Source organism: Ylistrum balloti, unplaced genomic scaffold (assembly GCF_031769215.1).
Source record: "Ylistrum balloti isolate Yb309-2 unplaced genomic scaffold, AGI_CSIRO_Ybal_v1 Utg370956, whole genome shotgun sequence".
NCBI lineage: Eukaryota > Metazoa > Mollusca > Bivalvia > Pectinida > Pectinidae > Ylistrum > Ylistrum balloti.
In genome coordinates, this window is record NW_026782538.1 from 32,962 (window position 1) to 52,428 (window position 19,467).

The window sequence follows — 19,467 nt, forward strand, 5'->3', positions numbered from 1 at the left end:
TCTTTGTACAATCATTGTATCTGAAGATGCTAATCACGTGTGTTTCTTTGTACAATCATTGTATCTGAAGATGCTAATCACGTGTGTTTCTTTGTACAATCATTGTATCTGAAGATGCTAATCACTTGTGTTTCTGTGTACAATCATTGTATCTGAAGATGCTAATCACGTGTGTTTCTTTGTACAATCATTGTATCTGAAGATGCTAATCACGTGTGTTTCTTTGTACAATCATTGTATCTGAAGATGCTAATCACGTGTGTTTCTTTGTACAATCATTGTATCTGAAGATGCTAATCACGTGTGTTTCTGTGTACAATCATTGTATCTGAAGATGCTAATCACGTGTGTTTCTTTGTACAATCATTGTATCTGAAGATGCTAATCACGTGTGTTTCTTTGTACAATCATTGTATCTGAAGATGCTAATCACGTGTGTTTCTTTGTACAATCATTGTATCTGAAGATGCTAATCACTTGTGTTTCTGTGTACAATCATTGTATCTGAAGATGCTAATCACGTGTGTTTCTTTGTACAATCATTGTATCTGAAGATGCTAATCACTTGTGTTTCTGTGTACAATCATTGTATCTGAAGATGCTAATCACGTGTGTTTCTTTGTACAATACTTGTATCTGAAGATGCTAATCACGTGTGTTTCTTTGTACAATACTTGTATCTGAAGATGCTAATCACGTGTGTTTCTGTGTACAATCATTGTATCTGAAGATGCTAATCACGTGTGTTTCTGTGTACAATCATTGTATCTGAAGATGCTAATCACGTGTGTTTCTTTGTACAATCATTGTATCTGAAGATGCTAATCACGTGTGTTTCTTTGTACAATCATTGTATCTGAAGATGCTAATCACGTGTGTTTCTTTGTACAATCATTGTATCTGAAGATGCTAATCACGTGTGTTTCTTTGTACATTACTTGTACTGAATAGTGCTCATCATTGGTTTTTCTTTGTATAGTTTTTGTTACAAGACATTGGGAGGTTTGTTGAAGCATTATATGATTTTATTCACTATTAAGTTCTAAATACATGCAGTAAATACTCTTCGCCTACATACATACATACAGAAGAATAAGCACATGCTATATAAACACGCAGATTTAAAAATAATGTTTTCGTACAGGAATATGGATTCGCATCGTCATTGAATATAGCGAGTAAAAGTCGTGAATTAGTGAATTCACTTCAGAATGATTTGGTATCATTACACTATATGTTTGCCGAATTGAAAAATTCGTATTCACCCTGCATGCATCTCGAAAACACTTCCATTGCTTTCACATCATCGATGGTGCCCTGGGCTGCGGCATCGTCTACAAAGGCGTCCAGAACTTTATAGCCGTCGTACGTCGGATCAAAATTATTTTGATACCATTCGTTGTATACACCATGGTCCCCCTGTAGCATTGGCAGAACAAGAGGCCCATGGGCCTTAACGGTCATCTGACAAAAAGCAAGCCAAACCTAGAAAGTGGGTTGAGGTCATTCATTTGAACAAACTTGGTAGCCTCTCCTCCAAGCATCTTACAGGCCCAATATCAGCACTCATGGACTTTTGCATGTTGAGAAGAAGTCGTTTGTATATTTTAACATATTTGACCCCTGTGACCTTGAAAGTGGGTTGAGGTCATTCATTTGAATAAACTTGGTAGCCTTTCCTCCCAGCATGCTACAGACCCAATATCGGCACTCATAGACTTTTGCTTATTGAGATGAAGTCCTTTGTATATTTTAACATATTTGACCCCTGTGACCTTGAAAGTGGGCCAAGGTTATTCATTTGAACAAACTTTGTAGGGCTCCATGCCAGCATGCTATGGGCCAAGTATTAGCCCCCTAGGCCTTCTAGTATTTGAGAAGAAGTTATTTAAAGATTTTGACATATTTGACCCCTGCGACCTTGAAAGTTGTTCAAGGTCATTCATTTAAATAAACTTGGTAGCCTTTCCTCCCAGCATGCTACAGACCCAATATCGGCACTCATAGACTTTTGCTTATTGAGATGAAGTCCTTTGTATATTTTAACATATTTGACCCCTGTGACCTTGAAAGTGGGCCAAGGTCATTCAGTTGAACAAACTTTGTAGGGCTCTATGCCAGCATGCTATGGGCCAAGTATTAGCCCCCTAGGCCTTCTAGTATTTGAGAAGAAGTTATTTAAAGATTTTGACATATTTGACCCCTGTGACCTTGAAAGTTGTTCAAGGTCATTCATTTAAATAAACTTGATAGCCATTCCTCCCAGCATGCTACAGACACAATATCGGCACTCATAGACTTTTGCTTATTGAGATGAAGTCCTTTGTATATTTTAACATATTTGACCCCTGTGACCTTGAAAGTGGGCCAAGGTCATTCATTTGAACAAACTTGGTAGTCCTTCATCCCAGCATGCTACAGGCCTTATTTTAGTTGCCTGGGCCTTTTGATTACTGAGAAGAAGTCCTTTGAAGATTTAAAGACATTTGACCCCTGTGACCTTGAATGAAGGTCAAGGTCATTCATTTGAACAAACTTGGTAGGGTTTCATCAAAGCAAGCTACAGGCTAAATATTAGTTGCCTGGGCCCTCCAGTTATTGAGAAGAAGTCGTTTGAAGATTTTAAGACATTTGACCCCTGTGACCTTGAATGAAGGTCAAGGTCATTCTTTTTAACAAACTTGGTAGGGCTTCATCAAAGCAAGCTACAGGCCAAATATTAGTTGCTTGGGCCTTCCAATTATTGAGAAGAAGTCGTTTGAATGAAAAGTTTACGGACGGCGCACGGCGCACGGCGGACGACGACGGACGAAGCATGATGACTATAGGTCATCGGACCCTTCGGGTCAGATGACCTAATAAAGTTAGCATTATTTCAGTTGCAACTTAATGATATGATTTTGTACACGTCTTCTGAAATTTCAGTATAATATATAGTTCATGTGTTCATGTCTATGTAATGATATACATTGTATCATATTGATAATTTGTCATCAAATATAAAACCGTTGTCTATAATTGTACCCAATACACAATTATGATAGAAGTCGAGTATTAACTTTAAAAGGGCGTGTTCCAATAAATAAATGTGACGTTTCCTTGCCGATTTGATCAAAGATTACAATATATATGTATTTATTGAAAATGTGAATATTTTGCAAGTCCGTCAATTAATGTAATAATATCAAGAATTAATAAAAATACGTTTTTGTATAATTTACTGAAATATATGCGTCTCTCTATATTTCAGATGTTTACTGACCTGCTCAAGCTGCTTTCCAAGCCAGGGCCACAACTTCATACACGGAATCATGGCCACTATCATGTAGATGGTGTCCTCTGTTGAGGCGACCAGATGTTCGAAGTCTGCGTAAGACTGGCAGGCCTGACTAAGACTGATTCCAGTTGGATCATCGATGTGCCACTTTGTAAACAATTCCTCATAGTACCTTTAATATGACCGATCCATCAATTACTTAATGAATAAATGGTAAAATTGGTTATTGGGACAGGAGTCTTTTTGGCATAGTTAGGGAAATTGGATCTTCGAATGGCCGTGTTGAGAGTATATATTCATCAATACTACAGATAATGAAATTTATTTGGTATGTGGCTTTGTAATAACAAGTAACAGAGCAAAAATAAGTTTCATTTCCTTAACATGGTCATTTTTATTTCCTCAAATTTCAATCTTCTGGGATTTCCTTTGTGTAGCATTCAATACCTCACTTATTTATAGAATCTGAAATGAGTTTACATTTGAAGAATGCATCAAGCAAGAAACTATATGAAAGAAGTAGGTGAGCATTAGTGTGCTAAGATTAAATATAAATGGAAAGTTAAATAATCATATATTAAATGGAAACGTTTATCATGTGATCGATTATTAATATGAATAATGTGAAAAACAGACAGTTACAGTTCAAAATTTTAAGGATTTCGCACTTTTATCTATGGTCTTCATTTTTACTTTACAGTACAATTTTTCTGTGTATTATCAAAACATACCGTCACAATAGACCATATTACTCAATGTAATATGTTACACGGGATAACACGGAATATGAACAACAAGACAATCAGTTAACCCTTTCTTGAAGATATTAAAAAGATATTTATAAAGATATTTGATTGTTTCCGGATATTTGGTACAGTAGTGTATTGTTGTAGAAATGGGTTTCAGATTTGTTTGATATGGTAGGTCTTTGAAAAACAAGTAGAAGAATACCAATATGATCAAAATCATAAACATTACTCAAATTAAAAAAAGGTAGGACAAACAATGAATAAAAGAAAGAATCACAGAGAGACTACTGAACAAAGTATAAAGATAATAAGACCAGGTGTTCTGGAAGAGTAAGCGTCTTCTGTTTGATCGACGACACCGCCATCTTGGTCAGGGAAAGTTAAAGTAATGTCACTTCCAAAAATGAAAACAACATAAATACCAACGGAACCAACAGGCAAGCTAACGCGCATCAAACACTTACTAATATTACAATATTCTGTGTTCTTACACAAGAATTTGCTACAAAGTAACCTATGGTCTGAGCAATAATAATACCAGTGATTACAGTGTAACAGCTAACGGAGACGTCACAGGAGACATCAGTTTACGGTTACTTAATCATGCTTTAGTAGAAATAGAATTCCGAATATTGTTTTCTACATTTTGAAATTTTAAGTTACCCTTCATAACTTTCAGATTCTTTTTCCAGATATGTTTTGACATCCCCATCAGGAGCACGACAGATTGCGGCGTCAATAGAATATTTGGCTTTGCAACAGTAGACAGAGTCTTGTACCATGTATCCCCCTGTAGAAAATAAAAAAATATTAATTAGATATAGTCTTTATAGTAGTAAGAATCATGCATCATGAATCCTCCTGTTGGAAGCTATTAATGAAATACGATTTGTAAATGACATGAAACATCAACCAATGTAAATATGTATTGAATGGTGTTGTATGTTTTTTTTATGCCATTCCATGGAAAGAAGACCATTACGTACCGAAGGAGAAACAATGAGTTGTTATGATTTTCAGTCATTTTGGAGGATTAAGAAGGAGCTATAACGAACGAGATAATAGGGTGTAATTCATTTTAAACTACAACTTACCAAAGGCTGTTGGATTCAGATTTCCGTTCTTTATTCCTTCCACAAAACATGTGGATAAGGCCAGATTTCTGCACGCAACGGCATCTGGCGAATTCCAAAGAACCTCTGACAACGGTTCTTCCAAATTCGTTTGTAGAAACGGCTTAAAAATAAATAAAATTGATTGTTTTTTAGGGAAGGCTTAACTGACACATTTAACAATGATGTCATAATATAAATACATCTACACGATAAGAAATTGTTCTTTGTCAACAAAAAGCTTTTGTTGGCTATTTGATGCTTTAATTTAAAAATTCAACTACTTTTAGTAAAATATGGAACGATATGAATATTATCACCGGAGTAGTTCGTTCATACTTCCTGTCATTTTAAAATTCTAGCGGGCGCCGAGTGTTACGGCGGGAAACGAGGTCACATCGGTTTTTGAATTTTTTACATTTACTTTTGGATTTCTGTCTACAGCTGGTTTATTTTGCTTCAGTCTCGGAAAAGGTGAGTTGGTTTATCACTCAATGTCTGTATTTGCACCGTTATAATTTTACATTTGTTTTTGTTAACTTTTAGCTGTTTAAAAAATCATGGTGGAAACAGATAACACGATGTTACACAACTCCTGGCCACCGGGTATGGTATTTCTTTCACTCGAGATAGGCTAGTTATGTTTTAAAAGTTATAATAGAAACTCGCTAAAGCTTGTATCTTTTGTAACTTTAAAAAAATAACCAACTCGAGTGAAAGAAATGCCATAACCAGCAGTATTTTCGCCACTTCTAGCCATGCAGAATACACAAAGATATACAACATTTTTTTGCTAAAATTTTCATATAACGTATCTATAAATCATTTTCACAAGTTGAATTGTTTTGGGATTTTTTGACAAGGTTTACTGTGCATACATCAATATTTTGACAAAATTGGCTGATATTTTGGGAGAAATATAGTCAATGTACAAATGTAGGTATGTGGAATATGGATATTCTACCCAAGGGTGTATAAGTAGTGGTCTTAACGGAGGCTTCAAAGGTTATAACCCAAATGGCTCCTGTATGTGTGGTGCAAATTTTGAAGATGCTATACATTTTTTCTTCCAGTGTCCTCTTTACTCACATGTTAGACATCAGTCATCATGTTAATTCAGTATATTATTTATTGAGATATGTTCACCTTAATGTTTTGCTTATGGTATCATTGGAATGTCAGATGAATTTTGTAGTTTTATTCTTTATAATACTAGTTCTTATTTAAAAAACTAAAAGATTCTCAATTTACAAGTAATAAGATATACATACAAATCCTATAGTTATAATATTTAGTATACTTAAGTAGTTGAGGATGTAGTCTGGGAGTGAGTATGCGAGTGATTTATTTTCTTGTGCTTTTCTTTACTCTCTCTTTATTATTATAAACTGAAAAATACCATCCTATTATTAAAATAAATTGAATATATTAATTAATTGAAAATATACCGGCATCATTTGGGAAAAGACTTAATCCCATTGTTAATACTTTAGACTATTTATTTATATCATATATATTTTGTTATGTATACTATGTATTAACAATAAAATAGATTGAAATTGAAAAAAAAAGTTATAACCCAAACTTCTTCACCTTGGGTAGAATATTCATATCCTACATTCTTCTGTAAATCTTTAAAGGAATAAATTTTCTTCCCCATTGCAATATTTTTGAACATTAAATGCAATACTAGAATAAAGTAAAGAACAACAAATGTTACATTAGTATTAAGATCTATTGCATTGATCCTTTCAGAAAGCACACAAGGGTGTACAGACTGCAGAGACGCCGACCTGGAAGCAGTGATCGGGTACACATTAAAACATGTGCCCGACAGGAGAAGTGGAGGAGGAAGACACCAGTAAATAATGTTATCGACATTTATTTACATGAATCTCTGTATCAACAATCAATATTTAATATTGCAAACCCATTTTCAAGCATAAAGTTTCATGAAAAACTTCCTCTTTTATTATCTCCTCTTATTTGTATTTAATAATTTGAAGGCCTTCTTGTAACATATTGTGACGTTTATGTATTGGGAAAAACATTGTCAACTTTTCATGGGAAATATGGTATTCAAATCTTAATTTTAAGAAGGGTTACTGGTATTATATCAAAATATACATTAATTTTGTTAGGGGCTCACTCTAACAGAGAATAAATATGAATATTTTGTGTTTCAAACATTTTGTAATTTGTGCATTTGGAATGTTTCATGGTTGCTTTTTGTGTGTGTATTTACAAATTAGGTTTTCAATATTTTATTACAATAATTTCTGTCAAGTTTTTTTTTTCCAATTCTTGTTTATTGTAAAATCTTGAAAAGAAAATGAATATTTTGTTTCTATTGTGCATGTGTTAAAATAATGACTTTGATAGAAAATTTACACACGAGAGTTCATATATACAGAAGCTTGTTTTATTGTCTTTAAGAAAAGTTTTGTTATATTTAAACAATGAAGATCATGTCATGAATAATTTCTTTTGTCGCTCTTGTCATTTTTGTAAATTTGTTGATTGTTGTCATGATACATATATATTTTTTTGTGCAGTTATGCTATAAATAAAACTTGTAAGAGGAACTATATTTTGATTTATCTTATTAGTATTACTTTTTAATTCTTCAAAGCGTCCGCAACGTAACGCATCTGAAGTCAGATTCTGACCAATTCTGACTAATAATGACGAAAATCTGACGTAAAATACTGACATAATATAGATGTCAGACATTTACGTCAATATTACTTTCATTTCTGACCATTATTTGACGTAATCCTGACGTCAGGATTAAGTCCAAATCCGACGTAAATTTGACGTAAAATGCCTGCTGGGATAGTCTATTGCAGGTTACCAATAATAATTTCAGATTTTATTTAAATGACTATTTATTGACCTTCATCTGGAGAATTCAACTATACATACTGCTACATCTGCCTGTCGACCTTGTGCCTTTTTCAAGCCATGCACATGTGCAGACAGCCGTGGATTCCGTCGAGACATTGCTATTCTGTTGGAATAGAAAGTCGTACATTGATGCTGCATTTGTTCTTTTCGTCAGTGCAGAGATGGTTACTTTGTTGGATAAGTTGGCGCTATTTATTCCAATCTTAACTGTTCTCATGACATCAACAACTTTCAGGTACCAAATGTTACTTCGCACTTCATATTGTTGTTTATTTATCATCTTCTGTCTTTTTCTTGTGTGATTTGTTACCTGAGGCTACAGTTTTCAGTATAGGTACTATAAATGACTCATTTTTTAATTAATTTTCTTTTTAACGATTTTTTTTAAATAAAAAGATTCACATTTCATACAGCATTCTATCAATTACTTCGTGATTTAGTATGAAACATAGATAGACCAAATAGGATGCAGAAGAGCCTTACTTCATAACATGCATTGATCTAGTTTTTGTTACACAATACGCAATATACATTGGTTAATATATATATACAATACATGCCACGAGACCAAATGACACAACACATATCCTCCTTTAATATTAAACATAGTTTACGGTTGCGTTCTACAATATGATAGCTCCCAATGTATCACGTAATGATATTAGTATTTTCTTTCAAACTTTGGATGTCTAGTGTTTTTGTGAGTATTGCTGTAAGGACATTTCTTACACAGGAGCCTATACAAGTTACCGTCTGGGGAAAAACTTGTTATCTCTATATTACCAACATAAATAATCATATCTTTTAAGTCATTCCTATCACTTTTTACAAAATCGACAGGTTGGATGTGAAACATTATCATGATTTGAATTTTTTTTTTTAAAGAAATTAAAGAAAGTGAAAGAATTTTTTTTTACAAATCTTACTTTAATTTACACATATTATGTGTACAAAAATAAATACATTTTATCTACCTGTTTCATATCATGATACAAACAGTAAAAGATTAGTGATATTTAATTATTATTTCTTACCTGAGGTGATTGGAATATTCATTTACAAGTTGATATTGACAATATTAATTCTATTCATACTTACATAATATTAACTGCTGTCGATCACTTTGTCCCTAATAAAACAGTAACAATTAGACTTAATGATAAAATTTGGATGACAAATGAAATTTGATTAAAAACAAAACTAAGAAATCATCACATGATTATAAGGCAATTCGAAACCAAGGAATCCGTGGGGCTAAAGCGAAATACTTATCTTAACTACAATCTTCTTTTATTGATAAAACTATCCTTCCCAGGAAAATGGTGGCGACTTTCAAAATCAGTAATGAATCTTGAAAACAAACGTGAAACTGACTCTCCATTGGCAATAAACGGTGATCTAAAAATACATCCCATTGATAAAGCTATACTTTCAATGATTATCTCGCATTTATATCTCTAAACGAAAAGAATGCTGACGATTTACCACCAGAGTGATTTACAGCTGAATCAGAATTTAAATGCCAATGTTTTATACTTATCTAACATTTATTTAAAAAAAAACATTCCCTCACCTTGTTTTGACTTTAAAGAAGGGTACAGAAAAAAAGTCGGTTAATGAATATGTGTATTATCTTTTGAAAATATGTCAGTTCTGCATAAGATTTAGAGTCTTTTTGTTGCTCTTAACAAAGTAATGCTGTTACAAAGTCATTATTATTGTCGATGTCCGAAAACAATTTATCAAAAAGTAGACATCTTCCAAAATACAAATATTCAAAGTGTCTGGTAAAGCGTGTCATTGGTCCCCATATTGGACTGAAAACGCGGTTCAAGCCTGTTATTTTATGCGGAACGAAACTTGCGTGCCGTGACGAACGTATACTCGAAAGCGTACCAGATAAATACAGGTAAACAAATCTGAAATAGGCTCTATGTATTCTAACAACATTCTTCTTCCCGTATCATTATAAGATTCTCAATCCGCGATTGACATTCAGCGATATATGTGACGAGACAATGCTGCATCAAAATTAAGCAATATTTTTTTGTATTAATACCACAAAATTTAGATAGATATATTTTCATCAAGTTTCACTATTTTTATCTCAAACAACCACTATGACTTAACAAGATGAAACGAATGTCATTTTAAGCAATATATGGCACACACAAATAAGACAACTTACCTATCAGTGAGGACTATTCGACTGAACCTAAACCGGATTTGTTAGGACAATATATAGTCATATGCACAAATCGCGCATTATGCGTAAACAGGTTTTGTGGTCTGGATGTGTCAGCATATGAGTTTGTGTGAACAGGAAGGAAATTTTCAATATTGTGTAACAAAATAGGGTTTAGTGTAACACAGCTGGATTTTCATATGGAATTGGTTGAAATAAGTTAGCTTAAACAATAGTTCGTTTAATGTTCAATAGTATATCATTAAAACACATATAGGTAGTTCACAGGGGTGTGGATAATTACTTGCATATATACACTTAGGTTGGTGTAGTCTGGGCCCCGATAATCTTATCAGTTGGTGTACAGCTTCGGCCAGTTAATCAATTAGAGACTATTTCCACTTCCTTGATAATCAAACTTATGCAATTTCCCGTTCGGACAGTGGTCACCTAGTAGTAGAGTAATTATTAGGGTCTATTTCAAGTAACAAATTAGCAGGGGGAATCTCAACCTTGCACCTCGAGTACAGGTGGCTATACTTTTGTATTAATAGCACAAAATTTAGATAGATATATTTTCATCAAGTTTCACTATTTTTATCTCAAACAACCACTATGACTTAACAAGATGAAACGAATGTCATTTTAAGCAATATATGGCACACACAAATAAGACAACTTACCTATCAGTGAGGACTATTCGACTGAACCTAAACCGGATTTGTTAGGACAATATATAGTCATATGCACAAATCGCGCATTATGCGTAAACAGGTTTTGTGGTCTGGATGTGTCAGCATATGAGTTTGTGTGAACAGGAAGGAAATTTTCAATATTGTGTAACAAAATAGGGTTTAGTGTAACACAGCTGGATTTTCATATGGAATTGGTTGAAATAAGTTAGCTTAAACAATAGTTCGTTTAATGTTCAATAGTATATCATTAAAACACATATAGGTAGTTCACAGGGGTGTGGATAATTACTTGCATATATACACTTAGGTTGGTGTAGTCTGGGCCCCGATAATCTTATCAGTTGGTGTACAGCTTCGGCCAGTTAATCAATTAGAGACTATTTCCACTTCCTTGATAATCAAACTTATGCAATTTCCCGTTCGGACAGTGGTCACCTAGTAGTAGAGTAATTATTAGGGTCTATTTCAAGTAACAAATTAGCAGGGGGAATCTCAACCTTGCACCTCGAGTACAGGTGGCTATACTTTTGTATTAATAGCACAAAATTTAGATAGATATATTTTCATCAAGTTTCACTATCTTTATCTCAAACAACCACTATGACATAACAAGATGACCCGAATGTCATTTTAAGCAATATATGGCACACACAAATATGATGACTTACCTAACAGTGAGGACCATTCGTCTAAACGACTCCAAACAGATAGGAATGTCTTTTTATACGGGACATCTACAGGTATTATTGAGGGGGTGTGGATTCCAGGAAATTCACTGCTGTCTATTCTTGTATTCCTCCATGTCCGGTTCACGTTTGATTTAATAGACACCCACAAACACCAACCCACCCACCCACCCACTTACCCACACACACAACAAGAAAATACCAACATGTCAACAGACTCATAATCCAAACCCAAATTCAATAAAACATATGGACACAAGAAAGATTTACACGGCGGTTTCTGAAAAAATAATAGCAGAAGATGTGTTCCTGATGAGTAAGCGTCTTTTCCTTCATTCAGCCAACAGACAAACTAACGAGCATCAAACACGTTCATATCGCACAAAGAAATGAATGTATTCTCAATGAGATCAATGGGTAATACTTCCTAATAATTTTCATCACCTTTGGAATCACTGTGTGATGATTTTGTCAGCTGACGACTTCTTGAATGGAAAACTCCTAATACTATGAACAGGCCCCTGAATATCGAATCAACTACGACATGTTAACAATATAGATTTGGGATGCAAGACTGTTGCTTTCCAGAAATGGTAAAACACATTAGGGAAATTGACAATCTTCACGCTTATCATACAGCTCGATGTCCATGTTGGTTTCGTTGTAGGAAAAGACCGACATAAACGGCTGATGTATAAGAGTCGTGTCCAATATTCTGGTGGGCGTGGTCAATAAATCTCTGGTTATTTAAAGACAAAAACATGCTAGATAGGTGTGGGCACATGTTTAGCTAGTTTCCCGAAATTATCTGGCAATTTAAAGGGTAATACTTCGTGATTGTTTTTTAAAGAAGTAAAGCCTAACCCAATGTTTAGAGCAGTGTAGTTTTAATGTCTACTTATGCTGTATGTTTATGGCCGCAATAGTGATCTCATTGAGAAATATTCTGTTTGACATGAAGCTGGACGTATTTGATGCTCGTTAGTTTGCCTGTTGTCCATCCTTTACATTGACCATGAAAATCCGGCAAATTATGATTTATTAAGATACCTTTAGTTTCCACATTAAGGAAAATGGTAATGCGATCGGTACAAGTACTTATGGTAATACATAATTTATTGATGTTATGAAGTGAAATTAATAGTATGTGGATTTTGAAGAACTCCGAAAGGTTTTTGACTAATCTTCAATACCCTCTTCTAAAAACATTTCTTCTAAAAGAATATTTGATTTTTCCAACCTGTGCACCACCACATTTTATGGAATTGGAGTGTGTTATGATTATGTTGCCATGCTGGTATTTTCTCAATTTTTTTATGAATATCCAAGAATTGATGTGGATGTTTTTATTCTCAAATGTGTTGGAGGTTACATCGATATCAGGCTGGAAATTCGCGGTCTTTTCAGTCTGCAGTTTATATCATAACAACATGTATAAGGTAACATGCAAATTTCTGTTTCCTTTGGGGAGTATATAGTTACTAAATATGTATAAAAATAATCACATCCTGATAAATATCAAGCTGTTTACGTCATATTTTGAATCCGCTTACGCCCCCGAGTTAAACGTCCCACACAAAAGACTGGTCATCAACATTTCTTGTTCTCCATTTCACTCCCCCACCCTCCCTCTCTCTCTCCCCATTTTTTTTTCTGACAGGGAGAAGGGTAAGGAGGATTAAATAATATAAGCAGCTATTCTAAGTCATTGGAGATAAATAGAAATAATTGTGTAATAAATAATATCATAACAATCTGCTGTAGTAGAGGATGTCGTACCTGCCAGCATGTTTTAATATTCCATATCATGTGTATTAGTGTGATGTATGTGCGGTGCTCGTTATGTGATTGTTGATTTGTCATTGTTCCCGATAAGAGTAAGTGAAGACATATTGTGTCTATTGTATGTGCATTTCGTGAATATCTGGAGAGTGAGTTGGTGTGACGTATGAGTGATCAAAACTGATTTGACCGCTGATGGACAGTGCAGGACATGCGTGCTTCGTTTTCTTTTGGTGCCGTTTTTGATATTACTGCTTAGGCCATCAAACAAAGATGACCTACATTTGGTTTTTTCCATCCTTTACATTGACCATGAAAATCCGGCAAGTTATGATTTATTAAGATACCTTTAGTTTCCACATTAAGGAAAATGGTAATGCGATCGGTACAAGTACTTATGGTAATACATAATTTATTGATGTTATGAAGTGAAATTAATAGTATGTGGATTTTGAAGAACTCCGAAAGGTTTTTGACTAATCTTCAATACCCTCTTCTAAAAACATTTCTTCTAAAAGAATATTTGATTTTTCCAACCTGTGCACCACCACATTCCATTTTAAAGTGAATGAATGTCTTTCTCTTATTATGAGAGCGTTCTCCTCAAAGAAAGATGAACTGCGGTATAACGATATGGTTGTGAACTATACTGAAGTTTTTTCTTCTTTAAAGTTACGTCCGAATCAAAGACAAAAAATATGCGGGGGACGAAATCATAAAAATTATCTAGTGTCTGGTTGACAACATCTTCATTGGGTTGATGGTAAGATCTTCCAACAGATTATTGGCATACATATGGGAACCAACTGCGCCCCATTGTTGGCTGATTTGGTTTTGTTTTCATACAAGGCTGAATTTATTGAAGAGCATATCAAAACAGGTCACAAAGACATTGCAAAGTCGTTTAATTTCATATTCAGATATATTGATGACGTCTTGTATTCAAATAACAAGAAATTTATTGACTATGTCTATCGTATACATCCATCAGAACTGGAAATTAAAGATACGACAGACTCTTCTACATCAGTTTGTTATCTCGATCTTTTCCTATCGTGAAACCAACATGGACAGCTTTCCATCCAGCTGTATGATAAACGAGATGGTTTCAATTTCCCTATTGGGAATTGTTTTCTAAGATTGGAGGTGAAATGTGTGAGAATGAGGAGAGCTTAAGGGGAAATGTCGTCGATGTAAGTTCAGAAGAATAGAGAGCCTGGCACTGAACCTGATGGGACGCCGATATTCGTGGTTTTTTATTATTGGAGAATGAGGATCTTATGAGGACATAAAGATTAAATTCAAAAAGATAAATAGTTATCCAATGAAGAAGACTTACTGAGATGCTATGTTTACGTAGTTTATATATAAACCCTGTATACTAAACTCTTTCAAAGACGATTCAAAAGTCTTAATCAGTCAAAGCTATATGGTTATCGTTTTCTATCGCTAGCAGCATAGAGCATACATTTCAATGAATGGATGTGTACAATAATGATTTAGCAAAATTCCAGACTGAAATTTGTAAATAAGATTATTTGGGTCAACACGGTAAATCTTGGAATGGGGTGTTGGTTACATTGTGGACGACAGCGCTGACGATTCCTTGTTATTAGTCACGTAACAAGTTCCCTGGTGAAAAGTTATTTTATTAGCAGTTTCTCGCCACATCGTTATAACATCGATACCCGATTTGTTAATGTTTTAATGGTCGTATACACACATTAATCTTTAACTTAAAATATGCACACATTACACTCCACTAACCAGGGTGTGGCAGAAGCCACCATTCTGTAACCTGGTATTGCAAACTTCAACTGATAATAAAAACAAACGATTAAAACTGTAACAACATATTTATTTTTCATACACATATTTACCGAGGTATCATACACATATTTACCGAGGTATCATACACATATTTACCGAGGTATCATACACATATTTACCGAGAGTATCAAACACATATTTACCGAGGGTATCATACACATATTTACCGAGGTATCATTCACATATTTACCGAGGTATCATACACATATTTACCAAGAGTATCATACACATATTTACCGAGGTATCATACACATATTTACCGAGGTATCATACACATATTTACCGAGGTATCATACACATATTTACCGAGAGTATCAAACACATATTTACCGAGGGTATCATACACATATTTACCGAGGTATCATTCACATATTTACCGAGGTATCATACACATATTTACCGAGGTATCATACACATATTTACCGAGAGTATCAAACACATATTTACCAAGGGTATCATACACATATTTACCGAGGTATCATTCACATATTTACCGAGAGTATCATACACATATTTACCGAGAGTATCAAACAAATATTTAAAGAGGGTATCATACACATATTTACCGAGAGTATCAAACAAATATTTACCGAGAGTATCATACACATATTTACCGAGGGTATCATACACATATTTACCGAGAGTATCATACACATATTTACATATTTACCGAGAGTATCATACACATATTTAGCGAGAGTATCATACACATATTCACCGAGAGTATCAAACACATATTTACCGAGGGTATCATACACATATTTACCAAGAGTATCATACACATATTTACCGAGGGTATCATACACATATTTACCAAGAGTATCATACACATATTTACCGAGGGTATCATACACATATTTACCGAGAGTATCAAACACATATTTACCGAGAGTATCATACACATATTTACCGAGAGTATCATACACATATTTACCGAGATTATCATACACAGATTTACCGAGGAAACCATACACATTTACCGAGGGTATCATACACATATTTACCGAGAGTATCATACACATATTTACCGAGAGTATCATACACATATTTACCGAGGTATCATACACATATTTACCAAGAGTATCATACACATATTTACCGAGAGTATCATACACATATTTACCGAGAGTATCATACACATATTTACCGAGGTATCAAACACATATTTACCGAGGGTATCATACACATATTTACCAAGAGTATCATACACATATTTACCGAGGGTATCATTCACATATTTACCGAGAGTATCATACACATATTTACCGAGGGTAGCATACATATATTTACCGAGAGTATCAAACACATATTTACCGAGGGTATCATACACATATTTACCGAGGGTATCATTCACATATTTACCGAGAGTATCATACACATATTTACCGAGGGTAGCATACACATATTTACCGAGAGTATCAAACACATATTTGCCGAGGATATCATTCACATATCTGCCATAGTGTTAATACAGAAATGTAACTATGTAGTGCAACACTAATAGTTCTTGGAAACGCATTACATTATACATGTCAATCACTCATGTAACTATGTAGTGCAACACTAATAGTTCTTGGAAACGCATTACATTATACATGTCAATCACTCATGTTAAAGATATTTCGAATTTGTAATTTTCACATGATTCACGTGTAAGTCGTGTGTGTAATAATGTTTTGCTTTACATGTAATTCTTTCGTGTAATAATTTTTAATGTTTTATGTGTGATTAACCCATGTTATAAATATAGTACGATTAACAGGTAATTCATGCAAGTATTAAATGCTACATGTTATTACACATGTCATACATTTGTTTCAGCACTGAAAGATTCTGTCCTAACAGAAAATCAAAATGATAGTTTCTATTTTTTCTAATTATTATGAGTTTTATGATACATAGAATCTTACACTCATGTGTATGCCCTTTTAAGTCGTATAACATCAATATGAAAAGTATACAAAGATCTAATGCAGAAAACACTCATTGTATCTATCTGTTTGCATCATAAAATTCTGTAATTATGATAAAATCTTTGAGGCTTCTTCACATCTTCAGTCCTTCTCATGTGTGCCAGGTAAAAAGTATTAAAAATGTGTAAAGAACCATTATGTGGTATATCTAATATAACCACAGTATAGAACTGTTGTGTGGTATATCTAATATAACCACAGTATAGAACTGTTGTGTGGTATATATAATATAACCACAGTATAGAACTGTTGTGTGGTATATCTAATATAACCACAGTATAGAACTGTTGTGTGGTATATCTAATATAACCACAGTATAGAACTGTTGTGTGGTATATATAATATAACCACAGTATAGAACTGTTGTGTGGTATATCTAATATAACCACAGTATAGAACTGTTGTGTGGTATATCTAATATAACCACAGAACTGTTGTGTGGTATATCTAATATAACCACAGTATAGAACTGTTGTGTGGTATATCTAATATAACCACAGTATAGAACTGTTGTGTGGTATATATAATATAACCACAGAACTGTTGTGTGGTATATCTAATATAACCACAGAACTGTTGTGTGGTATATCTAATATAACCACAGAACTGTTGTGTGGTATATCTAATATAACCACAGTATAGAACTGTTGTGTGGTATATCTAATATATCCACAGTATAGAACTGTTGTGTGGTATATCTAATATAACCACAGAACTGTTGTGTGGTATATCTAATATAACCACAGTATAGAACTGTTGTGTGGTATATCTAATATAACCACAGTATAGAATACTAATATAACCACAGAACTGTTGTTGTGTGGTATATCTAATATAACCACAGAACTGTTGTGTGGTATATCTAATATAACCACAGTATAGAACTGTTGTGTGGTATATCTAATATAACCACAGTATAGAACTGTTGTGTGGTATATCTAATATAACCACAGTATAGAACTGTTGTGTGGTATATCTAATATAACCACAGTATAGAACTGTTGTGTGGTATATCTAATATAACCACTAATATAACCACAGTATAGAACTGTTGTGTGGTATATCTAATATAACCACAGTATAGAACTGTTGTGTGGTATATCTAATATAACCACAGTATAGAACTGTTGTGTGGTATATCTAATATAACCACAGTATAGAACTGTTGTGTGGTATATCTAATATAACCACAGAACTGTTGTGTGGTATATCTAATATAACCACAGTATAGAACTGTTGTGTGGTATATCTAATATAACCACAGTATAGAACTGTTGTGTGGTATAATATCTAATATAACCACAGTATAGAACTGTTGTGTGGTATATCTAATATAACCACAGTATATCTAATATAGAACTGTTGTGTGGTATATCTAATATAACCACAGTATAGAACTGTTGTGTGGTATATCTAATATAACCACAGAACTGTTGTGTGGTATATCTAATATAACCACAGAACTGTTGTGTGGTATATCTAATATAACCACAGTATAGAACTGTTGTGTGGTATATCTAATATAACCACAGTATAGAACTGTTGTGTGGTATATCTAATATAACCACAGTATAGAACTGTTGTGTGGTATATCTAATATAACCACAGTATAGAACTGTTGTGTGGTATATCTAATATAACCACAGTATAGAACTGTTGTGTGGTATATCTAATATAACCACAGTATAGAACTGTTGTGTGGTATATCTAATATAACCACAGTATAGAACTGTTGTGTGGTATATCTAATATAACCACAGTATAGAACTCTAATATAACCACAGTATAGAACTGTTGTGTGGTATATCTAATATAACCACAGTATAGAACTGTTGTGTGGTATATCTAATATAACCACAGTATAGAACTGTTGTGTGGTATATCTAATATAACCACAGTATAGAACTGTTGTGTGGTATATCTAATATAACCACAGTATAGAACTGTTGTGTGGTATATCTAATATAACCACAGTATAGAACTGTTGTGTGGTATATCTAATATAACCACAGTATAGAACTGTTGTGTGGTATATCTAATATAACCACAGTATAGAACTGTTGTGTGGTATATCTAATATAACCACAGAACTGTTGTGTGGTATATCTAATATAACCACAGAACTGTTGTGTGGTATATCTAATATAACCACAGTATAGAATTGTTGTGCGGTATATCTAATATAACCACAGAACTGTTGTGTGGTATATCTAATATAACCACAGAACTGTTGTGTGGTATATATAATATAACCACAGTATAGAACTGTTG

General features: G+C 33.7%; 1 protein-coding gene across 2 annotated transcripts; it reads right to left on the reverse strand.

Moving 5' to 3' along the window:
• Positions 1–1,003: 1,003 nt before the first annotated feature.
• On the reverse strand, positions 1,004–10,273 carry LOC132559715 (uncharacterized). Of its 2 annotated transcripts, XM_060224338.1 has the most exons (7): positions 10,234–10,273; positions 9,144–9,174; positions 8,064–8,148; positions 5,121–5,262; positions 4,690–4,816; positions 3,263–3,449; positions 1,004–1,419 (listed from the first exon to the last, which is right to left on the reverse strand). In XM_060224338.1, the coding sequence occupies exons 3-7, from the start codon at positions 8,139–8,141 to the stop codon at positions 1,231–1,233; spliced, it is 723 nt and encodes a 240-aa protein (XP_060080321.1). In that variant the 5' UTR covers positions 8,142–8,148; positions 9,144–9,174; positions 10,234–10,273; the 3' UTR covers positions 1,004–1,230. The 2 variants fall into 2 exon arrangements, with proteins under 2 accessions (XP_060080321.1, XP_060080320.1); XM_060224337.1 differs by lacking the exons at positions 9,144–9,174; positions 10,234–10,273 and having other exon boundaries at positions 8,064–8,420.
• Between the last annotated feature and the right edge of the window lie 9,194 nt (positions 10,274–19,467).